This window comes from Limanda limanda, chromosome 21 (genome assembly GCF_963576545.1).
Source record: "Limanda limanda chromosome 21, fLimLim1.1, whole genome shotgun sequence".
NCBI classification, from domain to species: Eukaryota; Metazoa; Chordata; class Actinopteri; order Pleuronectiformes; family Pleuronectidae; genus Limanda; species Limanda limanda.
Genome location: NC_083656.1, coordinates 1240503 through 1259917, shown reverse-complemented (window position 1 = coordinate 1259917; position 19415 = coordinate 1240503). Strand labels below are relative to the sequence as shown.

Here is a 19415-nt window from a genome sequence, read left to right as displayed (position 1 = left end):
GGTGTGATATATTATATATATTATATATATATATAAAACTGTCAGTTTAGGGTTCGATGTTGATACACCTCCATTAGTAATCAGTTCCATCTGTTCCATCCTCTATCTCTTCCTCTTATCCTGCGAGTCCAGCTCACGCCCCCCCCACTGGTGCAGAGGAGCAGACGTGTGGGCGTTGCTCCTCCTCACCTTGTTGTGGGCGTGGCTCCTCCTCACCTTGTTGTGGTAGACGCTGCTGCTCTTGGCCACAGCACACTGACGGTCCACCATGAAGCAGTACCGCCTCCTCTCCTCCGACAGGGCGTGCTTGTAGCCCTCGGCGATGTAGTTGTCCAGCTCGCTCTGCTTGTTGCTGATGGCTTCAACGTACTGGAGAGAGAGAGAGAGAGAGAGAGAGAGAGAGAGAGAGAGAGAAGAGCAGGTGACCACACGGCAGCAGGTGTTTGTCAGTCAGACGTTTCCTCACCGGTCGGTTCCAGAGCAGGACGCCACAAAACAGGACAAAATCTAAACCAGAGTCAAACACCTCAAATTCACTTTAAATCAAGTTTACTTAGAGATTCTTAAATTGTTAAAATGACATTTCAAACATTCCACAGCAACATGAAACGTTGACTTCAGCAGATAATGGACTGAGCTGCATGTTGACGTATAAAGAGTCAAACAATCGTTTATCGTCTGTTACGTGATCGTAGCGTCTGGTTTTCTGAACTTCAGAAGACTTGAATCTGGCTTTTAAACCCGTTCGCCTCCGTCCCTCCATCGACTCACTCGAGTCCTGGAGCAGACTCTGTCCTCAGGGTCACGTGTATAACTGAGAGTGTCTGAAGATTCCCACAGTGTGGTGTGCCAGACGGCGCCGAGCTCCAGCACGAGGTGTGAACCATGGAGGCCGAGCGGCAGCAGCCTACGCAGCGTCAGGAGACAAGAGCAGCTCCACCACAGAAAAGACTTAACGCTGATGGAGAACCACCATCACACATTGAGCATCACCACCAGATCATCAATGAGGCGGATTCATGAATCCACTGGAAAATATTACTGCCTCCGCCACAAAGTGACATTAACATTTAAAATGCATTGAATTAGGGCCAATCTGTGATCTTGAACCAAAGGAGAGAGGAAGCATTTTCTATTTCCTGTCAAATTCTTTCCAGAAAATACCTTATATTGTATTGTATTGTATAGTCAAATACTTATATTCATATCTCTACTATATATCATATATTATATCATACTCTCTGTATATTCTTTGTATACATAAGTCTATATACACATATTTATACATGTGTACATGTTATTATTACTATTATTATATCACCATTACTATTATTATTATATATACTGTTGCTGCCATTATTACCATATACTGCTTTTATATTGGTATAATTACTATCATATATAAGTATATATTATGTTATATTATATACTATATATACTGTACTATTCTTATATACTGTCTAACAATAACATTACCATCATATCATCAGTACTATTACCATCATCTTGCCACTGCACCTTATCTACCTATTTATCTTGTGTTTCTGTTTTTTTATTCTTTCTACCTCAATATGTTTAATTTTATTCTATTGTATTTTATTTTATTGTATTCAAATATACCGGCTGCTATGACAACTTAATTTCCCTTCGGGGATGAATAAAGTAATCTATCTATCTATCTATCTATCTATCTATCTATCTATCTATCTATCTATCTATCTATCTATCTATCTATCTATCTTATATGAACTTAACCTCAGGGCCGGTTTATCAACAGCTTCAGCTCCGTCTGTCAGTGTTTGTTAAACTCTCAGTGTCCAGAACCTCTTCAGGCAAAGTGAGAGGGAGACGACATCCTTCCAATGATCGACTGTCTCTGCAGATCAGTAATTAACCTAATGCTCCAGGATTGACAGGGAAGACGGGACACCAGCAATTAATCTCATCCCTTCTTCCTTCTACACAGACGGATGAGAGACGAGGGCAAGAAATATGAAATGTAAAGAGTCATGAAGATCCAGATTTTCTAATAATGACTGGATTAGTCAAGTATTTCATTGGTTCAGTCAGGGGATATTTAAATTTCTATTGTATTCAGACTATTTTAAAATTTAAATGATAAATCTAAATGATATAATTTATATAATGATAAACTGATGCTTTATTAAGACAGAACACTCTTATCTTTCCTATTTTAGATCAAGTACCTTTTTATATTTATCTTTTTATTAGAATGTTAAAATGTAAAAATGACAGAATATCTCATTTATATTACAGGGTAGTTTTTCACTGGGAAAATGTGTATGAAATAAAATATGTTTTTGTCAATAGTAGTCGTTTCCTTTGGTAACATCTAGTTGGAGGTTCATGGTTTATCAGTCTTATTTGATCACTAATTAATCATCGACACATTTCTCAGGAAGTGAAACTTAAGACCAATTATTTTCAGTATTTTAGTTTTGGCAGATACATAAGGACAGTATTACATGTCAGTGCCTCCTCACACTCTTCTACACTCTAACGTAAGTTCCACTGGGGTCAGAATGTAAAGTTAATATATTGTTGAGCCACAGAGTCAAATATATATATTCATGACTAAATGATTCCATCAAATCCAAATACAAGAGGAAGATGAGCTAAAGGAAACCGTCATCATCTGCCTGAATATGGTCATTGAGCCTGAAAACCGATGTAACAGAAGTGAAGGTGTTCACGTGGGCGCACGGAGGCTGAACACCGATCCCCCCCCACAGAGAAACATCACACGCTGATCAGCTGCAGAGGACACGGGGGGGCCACAAGTGAGTCATACCAACAGTGGAGGAGGGAAAACGTTCAGGTAGCAAGAGAAAAGCACACAGCGAGCCACTGTGGAGATCAGATTCAGACGAGCGAGTCCGAGGTCGGGCCAACGCCATGGAGCTGTCAATCAACAGAGCCTGAGTGACAGGGAGACGTGGGAGACGGGTGGGGGGGAGAGAACCCGCCGGAGGAGTCAGACTCGGCTGTTCTGAGAGCAGGTTGCAGATACACGACAGACTGTGTAGAACTCAACTCCAGTCGTGAGAAGGAAACCGATTCGTTCTCTTCCAGTCACTCACTGGAATCCACTGAGAGCAGCGTCTCAAACTAAGAAGACAACTAGAAGCAGAAGCCGTCCGACCCGTCTCTCTGACCCCGAGCACGACCTTCTCTTCACCTGGAACCAGACCTGACGTCATCTGGTCCCAGTGGAAAGATCATAAGCAGAATGTAAAGTCACCAATCAGAATTTCAACCATTATAAAAACCAACATTTAGCCGTTTTCCTGCTGGTCCACACCTCCTAGATGTACTAGCATGAAATGTGTTCTGCATGTAGGCCAGGAATCAGCTCATGTCCCAGGAGAACACAGATACTTGGATATACATTAGTAGATGTATTCACAGCAGCTCAGATCCTTCTCCATTGTAGAAGCAGCTTGGTTACATCAGGCAGTATGGGGGGGGGGGGGGGGGGGTTTGTTGCCATCGCGCTCAGACGCATAATTAGATTCCAGCTGCTTTTCATGCCACTGCCAATCAGCGGCTCTCCGCCTAAAGCACAAAATATAAAATGGGGCCAGAAGCTGCTCCTGGTTTCTGCTGACATGAAACACCATCAGCACTTCACCCGTGTGCAGGCGGGGGGGCAGCGTTCATCCACCTGGTGCATTGTAAAGAGGTTCTGCACGGCTGCGTCTCCGGCTGCAGGGGCTCTGCACGCACGCACTGAATCACATCGATCTGTGATTGCAAAATAATGTCTTAATAATAATGTTTTCAAACTGAACCGGTTTCCACATTCTTTCCGTGCAGAGGTAAAAAAAAACCAACATCAACTGTTCTGCTCAAGTGAATTCACACTGTTTGGATTTTCCTCGGCTCAATATCTGAAAGTGACAGGAAAATAGAAACTTCAGAAAGGATGAAAGTAATAACAGACATAGAGAATGGAATCCAAAACTCCAAGTCAGCTCTAAAAGAATGGATCTGGGGATGAAATTGGTTTTGCAGCTTCTGGCCTGATTCCAGTCATAATGTTTCCAGGGAGCATCGCTCTGACTCAGCTTAGCTGCAGGGAGATTTATTCACTTTTCTATATGGACAGAACCTGTAGATTGATTTACTGGGATATTGATTTAGATGAGGCAGAGCTTTGGCTGTGAGGGTTCATCTGGAAACAGCTGCTACTTGTTGAAATGTTTCTCAAACAGTCAGAAACAATACATGAGTCAGATTTCTCAGTATTTCTCATGTTTATTTATTGAAAATTCATGATTGTTGTGCGGTTGTCTTGTGCAGATTAATCCATGATGTGTGGCTAATGGCCCTTTGAGTGGGCACAGCTTGGTTATTCTCTTTCTCGTGACAGGTTTTTAGTGGGACCATCTCTTGGAATGTTTTGTGCCTTTTAAATCATTTACAGATCAAGGGGGGGGGGTCCTAAGCTGTTGAAGTCCAGAGGAGCTGCAGGACTTTGGGGCTGAATGTTCCTGCGCCTCAGCCTCGGGAAGTGCTGAACAATTAGCCATTAACCCCTGACACCTCTGCATGGCAGTGATGAGCTGAAACCACAGCTCGGGCCACAGGTTCAGGTTCAGAGGAGCTATGACTCAGCTGCTTCCTGTGTGTAGTTGTATTATTGTGTCTATTTACTTCCTGTGTTTGGTGTGCGTTTGGTTGCAGGATTGTTTCCATGAGGTGAAGTGGGAGTGTGGGTTAAAACCAGTCTATGGGTCAAACCAAAGGAAGAACTGGATACATGTTCACTTTCTTTTTCATTGAGATGAGAGGTTTTCAACATTTTCTTTGATTTCTCACTGTGTGTCTGCAATATGGTTCAGCTCCCAATGGAAACAATAACATACCACACACACACACACACACACGCACACACACACGCACACTTACACAATATAAAAGATAGAAAGTACAGAACTCCTCTGGCCTCCTCCTGCTCCTGATTGAACAGCCTGGCTGCAGCGTCTCCTGTGCAGGTTATGCAAGCGGCCCGCCCACCATGTGTCACCGCTGCACCTCCAGCCCGGGGGGGGGGGGGGGCAGAGACTCGCTCCGTCTCCTCACGCCTCCGCAGCAGCAGCAACGTGTGGAGGAGAACTCCTCCCTCAACTCACTCTCCTGCCCTCCACATCAGAAACTGATACCACACAACATGTGATGAAGAGCAGCCACTAATGAAAACCATGAACGTTGTGGGAGCACGTGGGCGGAGCTACAGGGTAAATGTAGTGAAACGTGGATTAAACACCAATAATGTGCATTTACAGAGATTTCGCTCCTTCATACCTGTATTAGGTTTCAGATATTTTAGTGGTAACAATCAGATCTTAAATCAGTTTTTTGCTTGTGGCTGCAGCCGGCTCCGTGTGTCCTTGAGCAAATGAACCGACTGTTTGAACCAGTGAGCTTGAGTCAGAGCCTTCTCTATCTCCATCTCCATCTCTCTCCCTGTGAAGAGGCTCACAGCCCAGTGGGGGGGGGGGGGGGGGGGGTCCCATCCCATCAGCAGCAGCAGCAGCAGTCACGGATTACCAGCTGCACTGAAGCTCAAATCCCATCAGGAGGAGGGGAAAGCATCTGAGAGCCAGCTCCACGTGGAGCAGAGTGGGGGGTGCATACAGACGACTCAGCATGGGGTCACTAAAGGTCTGCGCAGGGGATCCAGACCCGACTCGGCTGAAGTGGATTCAGTAAATTAATTTTCTGCAGAGGCTGAGGCTATCCTCCACAAACGGGCTGAGTGGGATCAGCGGCTGGAGCCATGTCCTGTGTGTCTAACCCGTGGTCCTCAGCTGGTCCCACAGGGAACTGGTCCCACAGGGAACTGGTCCCACAGGGAACTGGTCCCACAGGGAACTGGTCCTACAGGTCACTGGTCCTACAGGGAACTGGTCCTACAGATCACTGGTCCCACAGGGAACTGGTCCCACAGGGAACTGGTCCCACAGGGAACTGGTCCTACAGGGAACTGGTCCTACAGATCACTGGTCCTACAGGTGACTGGTCCTACAGGTGACTGGTCCTACAGGTGACTGGTCCTACAGGGAACTGGTCCCACAGGTCCCTGGTCCTACAGGTGACTGGTCCTCAGCTGGTCCCACAGGGAACTGGTCCTACAGGGAACTGGTCCTACAGGGAACTGGTCCCACAGGGAACTGGTCTTACAGGGAACTGGTCCCACAGGAAACTGGTCCCACAGGTCACTGGTCCTACAGGGAACTGGTCCTACAGGTCACTGGTCCCACAGGGAACTGGTCCTACAGGTCACTGGTCCTACAGGTCACTGGTCCTACAGGTCACTGGTCCTACAGGTCACTGGTCCTACAGGTGACTGGTCCTACAGGTGACTGGTCCTACAGGGAACTGGTCCCACAGGTCCCTGGTCCTACAGGTGACTGGTCCTCAGCTGGTCCCACAGGGAACTGGTCCTACAGGGAACTGGTCCTACAGGGAACTGGTCCCACAGGGAACTGGTCCTACAGGTCACTGGTCCTACAGGGAACTGGTACTACAGGGAACTGGTCCTACAGGGAACTGGTCCCACAGGGAACTGGTCCTACAGGTCACTGGTCCTACAGGTCACTGGTCCTACAGGTCACTGGTCCTACAGGGAACTGGTCCTACAGGTCACTGGTCCTACAGGTCACTGGTCCTACAGGGAACTGGTCCCACAGGTCACTGGTCCTACAGGTCACTGGTCCTACAGGTCACTGGTCCTACAGGGAACTGGTCCTACAGGGAACTGGTCCCACAGGGAACTGGTCCCACAGGGAACTGGTCCCACAGGTCACTGGTCCTACAGGTCACTGGTCCTACAGGTCACTGGTCCTACAGGTCACTGGTCCTACAGGGAACTGGTCCTACAGGTGACTGGTCCTACAGGGAACTGGTCCCACTGGGAACTGGTCCCACAGGGAACTGGTCCTCAGAGGAGACACCAAACCAGAGGAGCACCAGGATGGATACGTTTCAGTGACACACACACACTGACCTGCATCTCCTTGTCTCCGTACTTCGAGGGGTGTTTGCTGCCCTGGCTCTTCCGGCGCAGCTTCTTCAGCTCGGCCTGGCACTTCTCCAGACTCTCCCCTTTGCCCTTGTGCTCCGTCTGGTACTTCTTCAGCGCCGCCTGAGGGGGGCAGCACAGAGTCAGCAGGGGGCTCGGCCACAGCGGCATCAGTCCGCCTCCACACAGGACATTTAACACTGATGTACATTCATCTCAAACTGACAAGTGGTCCGGCTCTGATGTACTGCCTGATGACTGGGAAGCTGCAGGAGGGCGGAGCCTCAGCTCCACTTCCTCTCTATCCGCAGCTGGTTCACATTCATTATTGGGACTTGGGCAAAACTTGTTCGTGTCCAAAAGGTCAAAATTGCTTTGGATTTATTGAAGCTGCCCACAATTTATTAGATTTCAACTTTGCTACGCTAGCTTTCTTCGATTGTAGTACGAAGGTCAAAGTTCCCAGAATCATTTTATACCCGTTTAAATTGATCAATTTTCTACCCTTGTTTAAAATTTGCATATTTACAGCAGCCAAACGGTTTCCCAGCATGCACTGGGTGCAGGGTGCACTTTATTACTGATACTGTATCTTGTCAGTTTGTGTGTATTTCTGAATACACATAGACACAAACACCTTATGTGTATGTGGTGCATGTAACACACAACTTGAAAAGAAAATCATCAGATCACTGTAACAATCAGAATGACAATCAGTTTGATATATTCCCTCTTATAATGAAATATTTTTTGGGATTAAATCCAAACTTCACCAGTAATTAATTTGTCTGTTTAAATGTGTTTTTGTTTTTGTTGCAAACCTCTAGTTTTCAGTGTGAGTCATGATTCACGAGGCCGAGTGGGAAGTCATTTATGTAACTTGCTGCAGTGGTTTGGATCAAAGCAGCTGGGAAATTAATGAGAGAGTGCATTTTGTCTCTGGCCAATGATTTTATGAGAACATGGTTCATACTGCATCTTCATAACTTCTCTCCCAGGAGACGTGAAGGACAGAAACACGTCTCTGAAAACAAGTTGCCGGTCGATCATTAGTGTAAAACGTATTTTAGGGTCTTGGTATTTCAGCTAGAATCTGTATAATGTCTTTAACTGTTAGAAACAAATCTCACATTCAGGTAGCGTGCGTCCAGCTCCACCTTCTTCTCCAGCTCGGTGAGCAGCTCGTTGTGGAACGACTTCAGCTGCAAGACACACACAAACCCTCAGAACCAACACACAACACACCGCCCCTCACACTGTCACACACGGAGCTGCAGCAGGTTATTAACAGGAATGTGACCCTGCAGCACAAGAAGGAGGAATTTGTTCATTATTCTGAAATGTCGCACCCAACAGACAGGAGACGATGTGAAATATGTTCAAACGTCAACTTGTGTCTGTGCATTTGTGTGAATTCAGTTGTGAATATTGTCTTGTTTGTTTCCAGGGTAATATTCTGCACAACAATCTGCTACAACTACATCATGTATTTAAATGATCAGAAAGAAAGAAATCCAAAAGCTCAGTGACCTCTCACTCTCTTTCTTTTCCTCTCACACATGTGGGAGGAGAAAATATTTTGTTTAACTTTTATCAGCAGGGAGTTTGCTGAAGCTACAGATCAGAACCGAGCTCCAGGTCAGAACCGAGCTACAGATCAGAACCGAGCTACAGATCAGAACCGAGCTCCGGATCAGAACCGAGCTATGGATCAGTACCGAGCTCCAGGTCAGAACCAAGCTAGAGATCTGAACCGAGCTACAGGTCAGAACCGAGCTAGAGATCAGAACCGAGCATCAGACGTGCTTTCATCCCTGGAGAATAAATACAGATCTTCTCAAAGCCTAATTTGTAAATTGCACTGTTGAACAGAACCTCACTGCCCTGGATCTACGACACCCATTACTGGAATGGACGAGGAGACGATTTAAAATACCCTTTATAAGATACTTTGAATAAAGCTGATCCTCACGTCTTCTCTGAACTCACTGTTCCCTGCTAATGTCGTAACTGACCAATTAACTCAAAGGTCTGTTGCAGAACCAAATTGAAAAAGGATTTCAGTCTGTAATGGTTGTAATTTACAAGAGAAGATCAGTAAACAGGCATATGGGAAGTCAAGCTGCTCAGGAAATAAAAATATAGTTCAATGATTTGTGGATCTCGTATTAAATATTAAAATATCTCTTGTGATGTAGAGACTCTAAAGAAACAGGCCAACAATCATCACCACCACATGCTCACCATCTCCTCGAGCTGGATCTGGATCTGTCTGTGCACCTCAGCCATCTGAAAGAGCACCTCCCCTGCAGAGAGACAGAGAGGAGAGAGAGAGAGATAGAGAGAGACAATACACAACAAGAGGGGGGGGGGAAAGAGTCATATTGAATCTCTACGATATCTGCGAGGAACCACATACTGTACATCGTGCAAAAGAAAGAGACCATGCAGGCACACAGGACAGATGAGAGACAGGTGAAGGGTGTCAAGGGAGGAGGAGGAGGAAGAGGAGGAGGAGGAGGAGGAGGAGGAGGAGGAGGAGGAGGAGGAGGAGGAGGAAGAGGAGGAGGAGGAGGCCAAGGACAAGATGAAACATCTGTCGTGATTCTGATGAAGCAGACATGACTCAAAACAGTGACTAAATCAAAAGAACGTTCCAGAAATATGAAAAACAGACAGAATGGATGAAAACTCAGAGATAATCAGGAAATCTGCTAAAGATTCTAAATATCTAAACCAATATTGAAGGTTTTAGTGGTAATAAACTGTAAAGTTATACATACACAGGAACAGTATGATGATAAAAATCTTTATAAGGAATTTCATATTTGCATTAAGATGTGTGGAAAACACAAAAAAACAGAACCAAGAAAGAAGTGGAGAGTAGAAAATAAAGACAAACGATAAGTAAAGGATGATTCATGCAGCCAGGGTGCGTGTTGTTTTAAGATACCTACATGCTGCCTCTTCTGAATATGCAATGCGTTGTAAAAAACAAAAGGAACAAAAAGATCTAGTTTGAGCAAAGAACAGAGCGAAAGAGATCTAAAGAGACAGTGACAGATCAACTAGCCCGAGAAGAATGAGACACACAGAGAAACAGTCAGAGTCTCAGTGACACACTGTGGGAGCAGAACAGATCCTGGATCACACACACAAACACTGGAGGATTTACACAGTATGAAAGGGATTTTTTGTTGTTTTTACAAAATGTTCTGTTTGTTAAAATCTGAATCAGATATAAACGGCGAAGAATCCGACATCAATTGTTTGAGATCATTTAAACCAGGTGACTTGTTTACACTGTAAAACATACTTTACATCTTAAGTCACAATTCATTTATAACCAAATTATAAAAAATGTTTGTATCACATGTTTATGTTTAAATCCAGAGTCCAGCTCCAGTAGAAGCGCCTGAACAATAAACCTCAAAAGACGTCAAAAGTAAATGTAAAATATATTAATAAGCATAACTATATTCACAATAAAACAAATGAAACTTATGCATATGTATGAAACAGTGGATTAAGACAATATTATACATAAACACTAAAAACATTCAACATTAAATATACAGCATTTGTACTGTGATTTTCTAACTGCACATTTACCAACTTATACAGAACAGCTAAGATATGTGTTAAAATATTCTGAATATAATAAACAGCTGAATGGACTTTGGTACATTTGTGAAAATGCAGAGAACAAAGTCTTCTACAGCTGCAGCGCAAAGCAATCAGAGCTAATTCATTCTACATGAGCACATTCATAACCATTAATGACTCTAATCTGGCCTTTGCATAATGTACGCTGACATCAGATAATGTATGATGCTGAAGTGAGGTGAGGGGGGGGGGGGTCTGCTGGTGGACCAGTGGACAGAACTGTGAGAGGGGGCCGTCGGAATGGGATTAATGGAAGTGCTGTGGTCATGCAGACGCGACTCAGCTGGAGTTGAGGGGATTTGGAAACGGTGGCAGCAGAAGGGGGGGGGCGGAGGTGGAGAGCAAACAAGTGCATGTTACTCCGAGCTCTGGACTGAGGTGCTGGACTGACCCTGAGCCACTGACTCAGCTGAATCCTCCCGACACCTCTTTAACGGACACAAACACAGATGTCACTGAATGGAGGTGGGACACAGAACACAGAGAGACAGGAGACAGGAGACAGGAGACAGGAGACAGGAGACAGGAGACAGGAGACAGGAGACAGGTTGGTCTCACACTTTACATCCTCCCCTCCACTTCTCCATCTGAAGCTGGAGAAGTGTTTCACTGCTGCAGGACCGCACGTCACCAGCAGCCAGGCAGATAAATGCATTGGCCTCTACCTTCAAATTCTCCTCTGCATTTTGGAGCGAGCCCAACACACACACACACACACTCCATCCCATCCATTGATAAACAGCCTCTGGCCATCTGCAGGATACATCAAGTAAACTCAGGCACCTCCATCTCTCTCCCACACACACACACACACACACACACACACGTGTTGATCTGAGCCAGAGGAGCAGCAGAAAACCGCACTTAATGAAAAACATATTCAAGAGTGTATGAGATTCAAAGGATATTAGTTTTTGCCCTGGGTATTGTCTCACAGGGCAAGAACTACTACTTAATGCAGCCTCCAAATCTGCAAGGCTGAAGAGAGAGAGAGAGAGAGAGAGAGAGAGAGAGCGATCAACTCTCATCCTCACACACACTATATAATATAATCTGCAGAGTAATTAAGGTCGTTCCTCATTGATCCCTTTAAGGAAACACTGGTTTCCCTTGTTCTCCTGCTCTGGCAGCTCAGGGTCAGCTGAGGCTGTTCCCAAAGTACAGAGATGTGACTACAGGTGGAGACGAAGGCCAAACCTACAGGTTTTCATCACCTGGACCATCCCCAAATTCCTGGATGTTCTTGTTTCATTGCACCAATTTAATCCAAAAACCTCTTGCATTGTGAAATACTGGACTTCCAGCAGCCGGAGCTAAGCTGCTTACTGGTAATCACAACACTGGAAGCTTAGAGAGCACATTGTTGTGTGCACCCGGACCTCACAGCTCGGGATCAATTCAAACGCTGCTTTTGTCTGTGAAAGGTTCTCACAGAACTTCCATGAAACGGCAAATTAGTCTGAAAATGTATGATGTTTTGCTCAGTCCTCAAAAGTCTGACACTCATTAGGCTTCTTTGCAGTTTCTTGGCAGTGTCTAAAAATAGAAAACTTCAGGGCATAGTTATTTCATCGGGTGAAACAATAGAATGCTGAACCCAATTAGGCCAAAAACCACCAGATCCACTGGAAAGATTCAGAGGTTTACAGCACACCAACAGATTTTAAGATTTAAGACTCATGAATCAGCACAGATGAACCAAATGGGGTAAAGTTCATTCTGAAAACAATCTGAACTTCAGCAATTCTCTCTAAATACCCAAAGTGGTCCCAACAACCAACCGCCAGTGTTCAGCGTGTGTGTATGAGTACAGTACTGTGTGTGTGTGTGTGTGTGTGTCGCTGTGTGTCTGTGTGTCTGTGTGTGTGTTCTGACTGCAGCGCGGGAACAGGCCCATTTATTCAGCTAATCGAAAAGCAGCACTCACATCTGGGTTCATGGTCCCGGCTCCTGTCCGTGTGACGCCTGAACTCGACAGAAGGTGAAACAGACAGAGAGTTAATGGCCGTACGAATGAGGCTGTTCCATGTATTGTGCGTTTCTGCAAGGACGATATTATACGAATCCTAAAAGCAAACACAAGCAGCTCTAATCCCCCAGAGAGCTGCAGAGGAAGGTGAACAAGGAGCTGCAGGGAGAACTGTCCTCCTCACAGCCACATGATCCACAACGTCATTGTTGTGCTTTCACTTGATTAAACACTGGAAGCGTGAAGACAAACACACACCAGCACATGTGCACACATGAGCACAAACACAACGTCTGAGTGTTTGCACGACTTGAAAAGGCTGTTAAGCATCACAACTGCAGAACAGCAGTAAAGAAAACAAATTACTGAGGCTCAAATATTTAAACTAACCAACATCACCATGTTCCGTGATATCAATTACAGCTTTGTCACCTGCTGGTGCACAAACCTCCACCAGGGCTCAAACAGCCCCCTCACCAAACCTCATGTTCTTATATCAAGATCCATGAATTATTCTCTAGGAACTAAATGATAATGTTGAAAAAACGCCCACAAGGTTACAGAGAAAACAGTTCCTGGATCTGCACCAAACTTGATTCTGTTCTTTCTTAGGTCACAGTCCTGTTTGCAGAAGTCTCCGGGTGTAGTTCTGAAAACGTCTCAACACAAACAGATGAAAGCATCTCAACGGCACAAATCCACACAACCTGACGACACAAGTGTCAGCTCACGACGTCATGAGGGGGCGTCACCTCAACGTATTGACCAGTGAATCTTTTCAAAAAGGAATCCGGCAACAGAAGATCAATATGAGCGTCTGTCTACACACAAGCCTTACAGGGCGGCTGACGGGTAGAGAAGTGAGACTGATGATCCCAGACGGCAGACGCACGCTGGAGGGGAGGAGGCAGGCGAGAGGGGAAGGAGAGATGGAACCTGGTGTCTTTTTGTGTCTTGATTAACACACAGATCTCAGGGTGGTCGATACGGTTCCTGGCATCTAACTCATCATTTCTGGCCTTTAATTGTGTCCCTACAGTGAGAAATGGGCGAAGCTGTTTTTCTCTGCGTGATTAACAACATGCTTCATCCCTGTCGAGCTTTCTCTTGATGGGACAAAGAAAAAACACGATTCCTCCGACAACATAAACTGCAGCAGCTTCACACGACAGATATCGTTGGTATCAATAAGCTAACAAGGAGATGACGGGTTCCACTATCAGTCACTTCCTGCCTGTTGAGCTTCACTAACACACACAGGAGGGTGTGTGTGTGTTTGCACGTGAGCAGCCTGGAGGATCAGCAGCATCATCAGATCACAGCCCGGACTTCACAGTAGAATCAGCATCATTAAGTCACAGTTTGGCTGATTCCCCTCATCGAGGACACGGAGACACCTCAAGGACATTTTGAGTCCAGCACATTATTAAACCACATCAACTCCCTGTTACATTAATAAGATCATTTTAACACGACACCTCCTCCTTTTCTTTTTGGACTTTAAATGGCACTCGAAAAAAGACGCGTGGTTCTCTGGTGACAGGTCGGCTGATTTGAAAGTGCAGAAGCCTGTGACACTCGGGACAGAGACATGGAATGGAGTCCGGTGGAGAGACAGGTGGTGGAGTCCTGAAGGGCGAGTGAGAGCCATCAAAGCGCCGATGCTCTGTTGGCAGCAGATTTAGATTTGACCAGAGACCGTGTGGAAGCTTCTAATGAGCCAGGAACAAGTTGCTTTTTGTGTCACCTTCCCCTTCTCTTCTGTCTCCCTCTCTTCTTTACTTCCTCTGTTTCCTGCAGCCTCCCTCACTTCCTGGGGTGACTGGAGAACAAGGACTTTCTTAAAAGGAAGACACAGTGAGCGAGAGCTAACTCGGGGGAGCAGAGCTGTTCTGATGACGTGCGAGCAGGAGAGCTGACGTCTCACATCCGGCCACTTGGGTTTTGGTGAAGAAATAGTGAGTTGACCCTGGAGGGAAATTAAAATATGTGATAGATTGAGACATCGCCACAGGGGCAACCTCTTGTTGGCCCACATTCCTCTAGTGGTCGCTCTACTGCCCCCTTCAGGTTCCCCTCTACACACCAGAGCCCTAAGGTGGAGCAAACTGCACCCTGACCAAAGTTCTCTTCACGGCAGCTCCACCGATTTGCTTCCAAAGGACATGTGGTGACCTTCAGGCAAGAATACATCTGAATCCTGCAGTTAAATAAAAGCTCCTTTATTGTTTATTCCTCAAACCTCAATTCAAAAGACTCAACCATCCAGTGCTTTGACAACACGTCCCCAGTTTGTGGTCATGGAGCTCGACTCAGTCTAAACTCCCAACGACACCTCGGAGACTCGTCATCAGCCGGTGACTCAAAACACCGCAGTCAATCATTCTAAAGGTTGGAAAGGAGCAGAGATAATTCCCTGTAAGATAACGAGCGTGGGAGTAAAATAACTTACATTGTGAGATGGTGTGATAAGAAGGAGGGGGGGCGGGGGGGCGGGGGGGAGAGAGAGAGGGTAAAAAGGAAAAGCTCTCGCTGCAGTTTCCGTCTACGCAGACTGAACAGTGGCTGAATTCAGATTAGTGTTGAAGCTCTGGGGAAATTCTGCCTTTATGGGCTCAGACACACAGAGGGGGGTGGGGGGGTGGGGGGGGTTGGGGTACCCCAAACTGAGCCGTGTGATATTTGAAGCGAGACCCATGATGTATGGTGGTCAACACCAGCAGACACTGTGGTTGAATTCCCCTCAGAGATGCTCAGTGACTCAGCAGTGGACCAGGCACAGGTTTCAGGGGCGTGGCCTCTCGCTCCACGTTTATGAGTTTTCATTATGACTTTCATCCTCAGCTCGTCTCTGCTGCAGGAGATTCAAAACCACTTCTCCTCCACACAAAGTACCAGTGAGAAAAGAAAACATGACAGTAGAATCTGCTGATGGAAGCAGTCGTCTTGTCTTCTTGATGTGTCACAACATTAGTCGTCCGTCCCCCCCCCGCTGGTCACTAATCCAGTGTGTGATGTCACAGCCTGCACCCGAGCTCGCCCTCATTTCAGATATCTCCTCACATCACGTTTGCTGAAGTGGAGGAAGACGCCTGGAAGGGCAACACGCCTCGAAATCACGTTGCTGAATTCATTAACCAAAAGGGTAATTGTGTCCCGGACCTCAAATGAGTCCATCTGAATTAACCTTACATTGTTTTAATGAGATGGATGTTATGCATAATCGTGCTCAGCCCCTGGCAATGGGAATATCTGGGAGAGAGAGAGGAGATGGAGGAAAGATTCAATTAAAGCCAAAAACACAGCATAAAATAAGTGGTGACGCTTTGTTCGTTTTCTCATGGTCTCTCAATGCAGGAAATATAAGATCTGTAAGTAATAAGTTTAGGAATGAGGTTGAATATGTTGCACGTCTGAATCTAGAGGTAGAATGAAAAGAATGTGTCCAGACGAGGAGTTCACTCTCTTTAGGCACGCTGCAGGGATCCAGAGCAGCAGCAGCCGGGGTGGGAACAGAACATGGAACAGGCAGAAGTGTGGGTTTGGATCTAGAATGTGCTGATAAAAAAACCGTCCACAGACGATTTAAAACAAAGTCCAGATGGATGCGTTCCTTTGTGCCTGTGCTGCAGGTTTGTGTAGCAGCGCCAGGACGTGAGTGAGTAGCAGCCCCGCCCACAGGCTTCTGAATGGTGGAGCCCTTATTTGGTCGGAGAGGGGAACCGGAACTGCAGGAGCTTCCTATGCTTTCCCCTCCTCCATCTCCATATGTGGTACACGGAAGAAAGACGTTTTCGGCCGCGCTGACGTCACCATCTCCATGTTTGGGCTGCGTATCGAGCATCGTCCTCCGGCTCTCCTCCGGTCGAGGCTCTTCGTTTCATCTATTTTTAGAAGTGTGTGCAGAGTCGGCGTGTTCTCCCAGGGCTGCCGGAGCTCCCACGTTAATGTGGGGGCGTTCGCAGACACTGAGAGCTGTAGTGAGGGAGGAGGAGGAGGAGGAGGAGGAAGAGGAGGAGTGGGATGACACTCTGGAGTATCGGCTCTCTCCGCACAGACTCACGCTGCAGAGCACTTGTCCACAGAGCATCAGTTAAGATGAAGTGGATGAAACGGAGGGAGGAGTCACTTCCTGTTCCTGTGCCGAGCTCTCAGAGGCATCATGTGACAGCAGCTCATGAAGGACACTGTCCACAGATTGTGTCTCCATGAGGACATGTGGGACCGTTTGTCTCAGGCTACAAATGTGAACGATAATCATGTTGTGTTATTCTTGTATCAATTAGTCAGTTTAAGTTGGCATGATTGTGTGTCTGTGTTTATTCAGTAAACAGCACGTGTGTGTGTGTGTGTGTGTGTTTGTGTGTGTGTGTGTGTGTGTGTGTGTGTGTCCACCATAAATCCAATAAACTGTTTTCTTATCTCTGGGGCTGTTTGTAAACAGACACCGATTAAATTATCTGAAAATTACTTTTAATAGGTTGAATTGATTGTTGAGCATCCATCTACACAACCAAGATGTGTGTTACTAACACTATTCATTAGAGCAGGGTCTTATTCATGGAGCCTTACATCAATTAAAGCTACAACTTACAGGCCTTTAACCAATATTTCATTACCTTTCTCTTGCCTATATGATGAGACACTTTGTATAAATCGCTGAAAAACGAAATCAAACTGCAAACCTCATGAATCCTCATATTTCCACAGCCGTGTTTACTTTGCTCAACTGCTGCAGAACTCCTGACTCAGAGGGAAGGGGATCGACCGGTATCTTATTGTACTTGTACTTCACAAAGTACACCCTGACCTCCAAACTGACCCATTGGTATTCCATAAACAAACGACTGGCGGTGACATACCTCATTAAGAAATCTATAACTTTAGTTCTTGTGGATTCTGATTCACTGCAGTGATTCTCCAGCTTTCTTCTCTTTCTCCATCAGCCTGAATGTCTCTAATCCAACTCTCCGTCTTCCACTCGTCTCATTTCCCTTCAGTCTCCTGCAGCTCTGCGTCTTGTTCATGTGCTGATGCCGTCAGCTGCTGTTCAGCTTAATGCTCTGATCAACAGGATGCTTTCAGTCTGAGGTGCAGAGTCTTTCTGACAGAACTCACTCACAGATCAAGCAGTTTAAAGTCCGGTGACGTTAAATCAGCTCCGTCACCCTGAAATGTTCCTCCTCCACAAAACCCAATTACATGAACAATACAAGTTGGCTGATTTTACAACTCGTCAATTATGAAGAGTGAGGTAAGACCAGGGTGAATCATCACACACACACACACACAGTGTATACTCTGTGGTCCATGTCACAGCTAGAGACACGTGGCTGCAGAGCAAATGCACAACTACACACAAACAAACACACAATTCTTGTAACCTGACCTCTCATCGTCTCCTCCCAAGAGCTGTCATCTCTTTTTTCATCTCTTCGGACCAAGACATTTTCAACCATACAGAGACTCCCCAGGTGCACATTCAATCAGATTATGATAGAGTTTCTGTATTAATTATTCTCATTATTATTACTGGTAAGGAAACACAGGTGTGAAAGTCTTGTTAAAAGATGCCTGGGCCGCTTCACTGCTGGGTTCAGAGGAACATAATCCTCGTCTTAAATAAATACAGCATCTGTGAGAAGCCTTGTGACTAGGGTTGCAAAGGGGCGGAAATTTTCCGGTAAATTTAGGGAAACTTTCCGGAAACTTTCCATGGGAAGATTTGGCTCGGGAATTATGGGAATTTTGAAAAAAATAAAATACGCAAATTAAATGCTGAGCAAAGAAACCATCATTCAAAACTCTATTTTAAAGATGTATGGAACGTTGAGTTTCAACCCTCCACTGGTCATTCTTCCATCACATGCACAGATAACTCCCAGCATGCTTCACTCTACAGCAGGGCTATTGAGGCCTGCTGTAGAGTGCAGGACTAGTCAGGTAAGTTTCCATGATATTACTGTGGAAAATATATTAGCAGCTGATTGAGGATTGTTCATCTGTTCATCTAGACTATTTCCATTCATTTATCCATCAATTGTAAAATATGTTTACAGACGATTCCAATTGTTTGGCTAACTATTTATATCTCTGGCATTTGTTCTCATCTTATTCTACAGAACAATGCCACGTGCACTCTCTCATGTGTGGAGACATTTCACCTCATCCAATGTAGAAGGAAAGGCTGTGTACATTTGCAAATACTGTGCAAAGACCTATGTTAAGAATGACACAACGATGCAGAAGCATATAGTCAAGTGCCCAAAGTTTCCTCAGGACTCAAATCAGCCTATGACACAACAAAATGTTTATATTTATGTCTGTTTATGACAAGGTAAATACAGTTAGTATAAATTACCCACAACATTTCCAGTTTATTCCCGTTAATTCACTTTAATTCCTGTTAATTCCCGTTAATTCCTGTTAATTTCCATGGAAAGTTTCCAACTTTGAATATTCCTGGAATTTTGCAACCCTACTTGTGACGCATGGATTCATTTGCCTGACTTGTTCTCAGTCCTACAGACCGACGACGTCTTCCAGCCTCAAGTCCTGATTTAAGAATCCTCCATTTTCTCCCCTCACTTGGCATTTCTCTCAGGTAATTTACTGAGGCTGTGAAGCTCAACACAAGCAATGGAATATGCTGAAGCACTTGCAAGGCAATAAGATTGTCATTCCCCCCCTTTTATTCTGCACAGAGCCCGGCTGCTCTGAGCCCGGCTGATA

At 45.4% G+C, this 19415-nt stretch overlaps 1 protein-coding gene across 1 annotated transcript in view; it reads right to left on the bottom strand.

The window, feature by feature from the left end:
- The window catches only part of baiap2b (BAR/IMD domain containing adaptor protein 2b), a 50133-nt gene that overhangs the window by 11578 nt on the left and 19140 nt on the right, over positions 1 to 19415 (bottom strand). Inside the window, exons 4-8 of the mRNA XM_061095166.1 lie at positions 10006 to 10017; positions 9293 to 9354; positions 8179 to 8250; positions 7034 to 7171; positions 217 to 369 (exon numbers count right to left, since the gene is read on the bottom strand). Coding sequence (XP_060951149.1) covers positions 217 to 369; positions 7034 to 7171; positions 8179 to 8250; positions 9293 to 9354; positions 10006 to 10017 — 437 coding nt within the window. The remainder of the gene's footprint in view (positions 1 to 216; positions 370 to 7033; positions 7172 to 8178; positions 8251 to 9292; positions 9355 to 10005; positions 10018 to 19415) is intronic.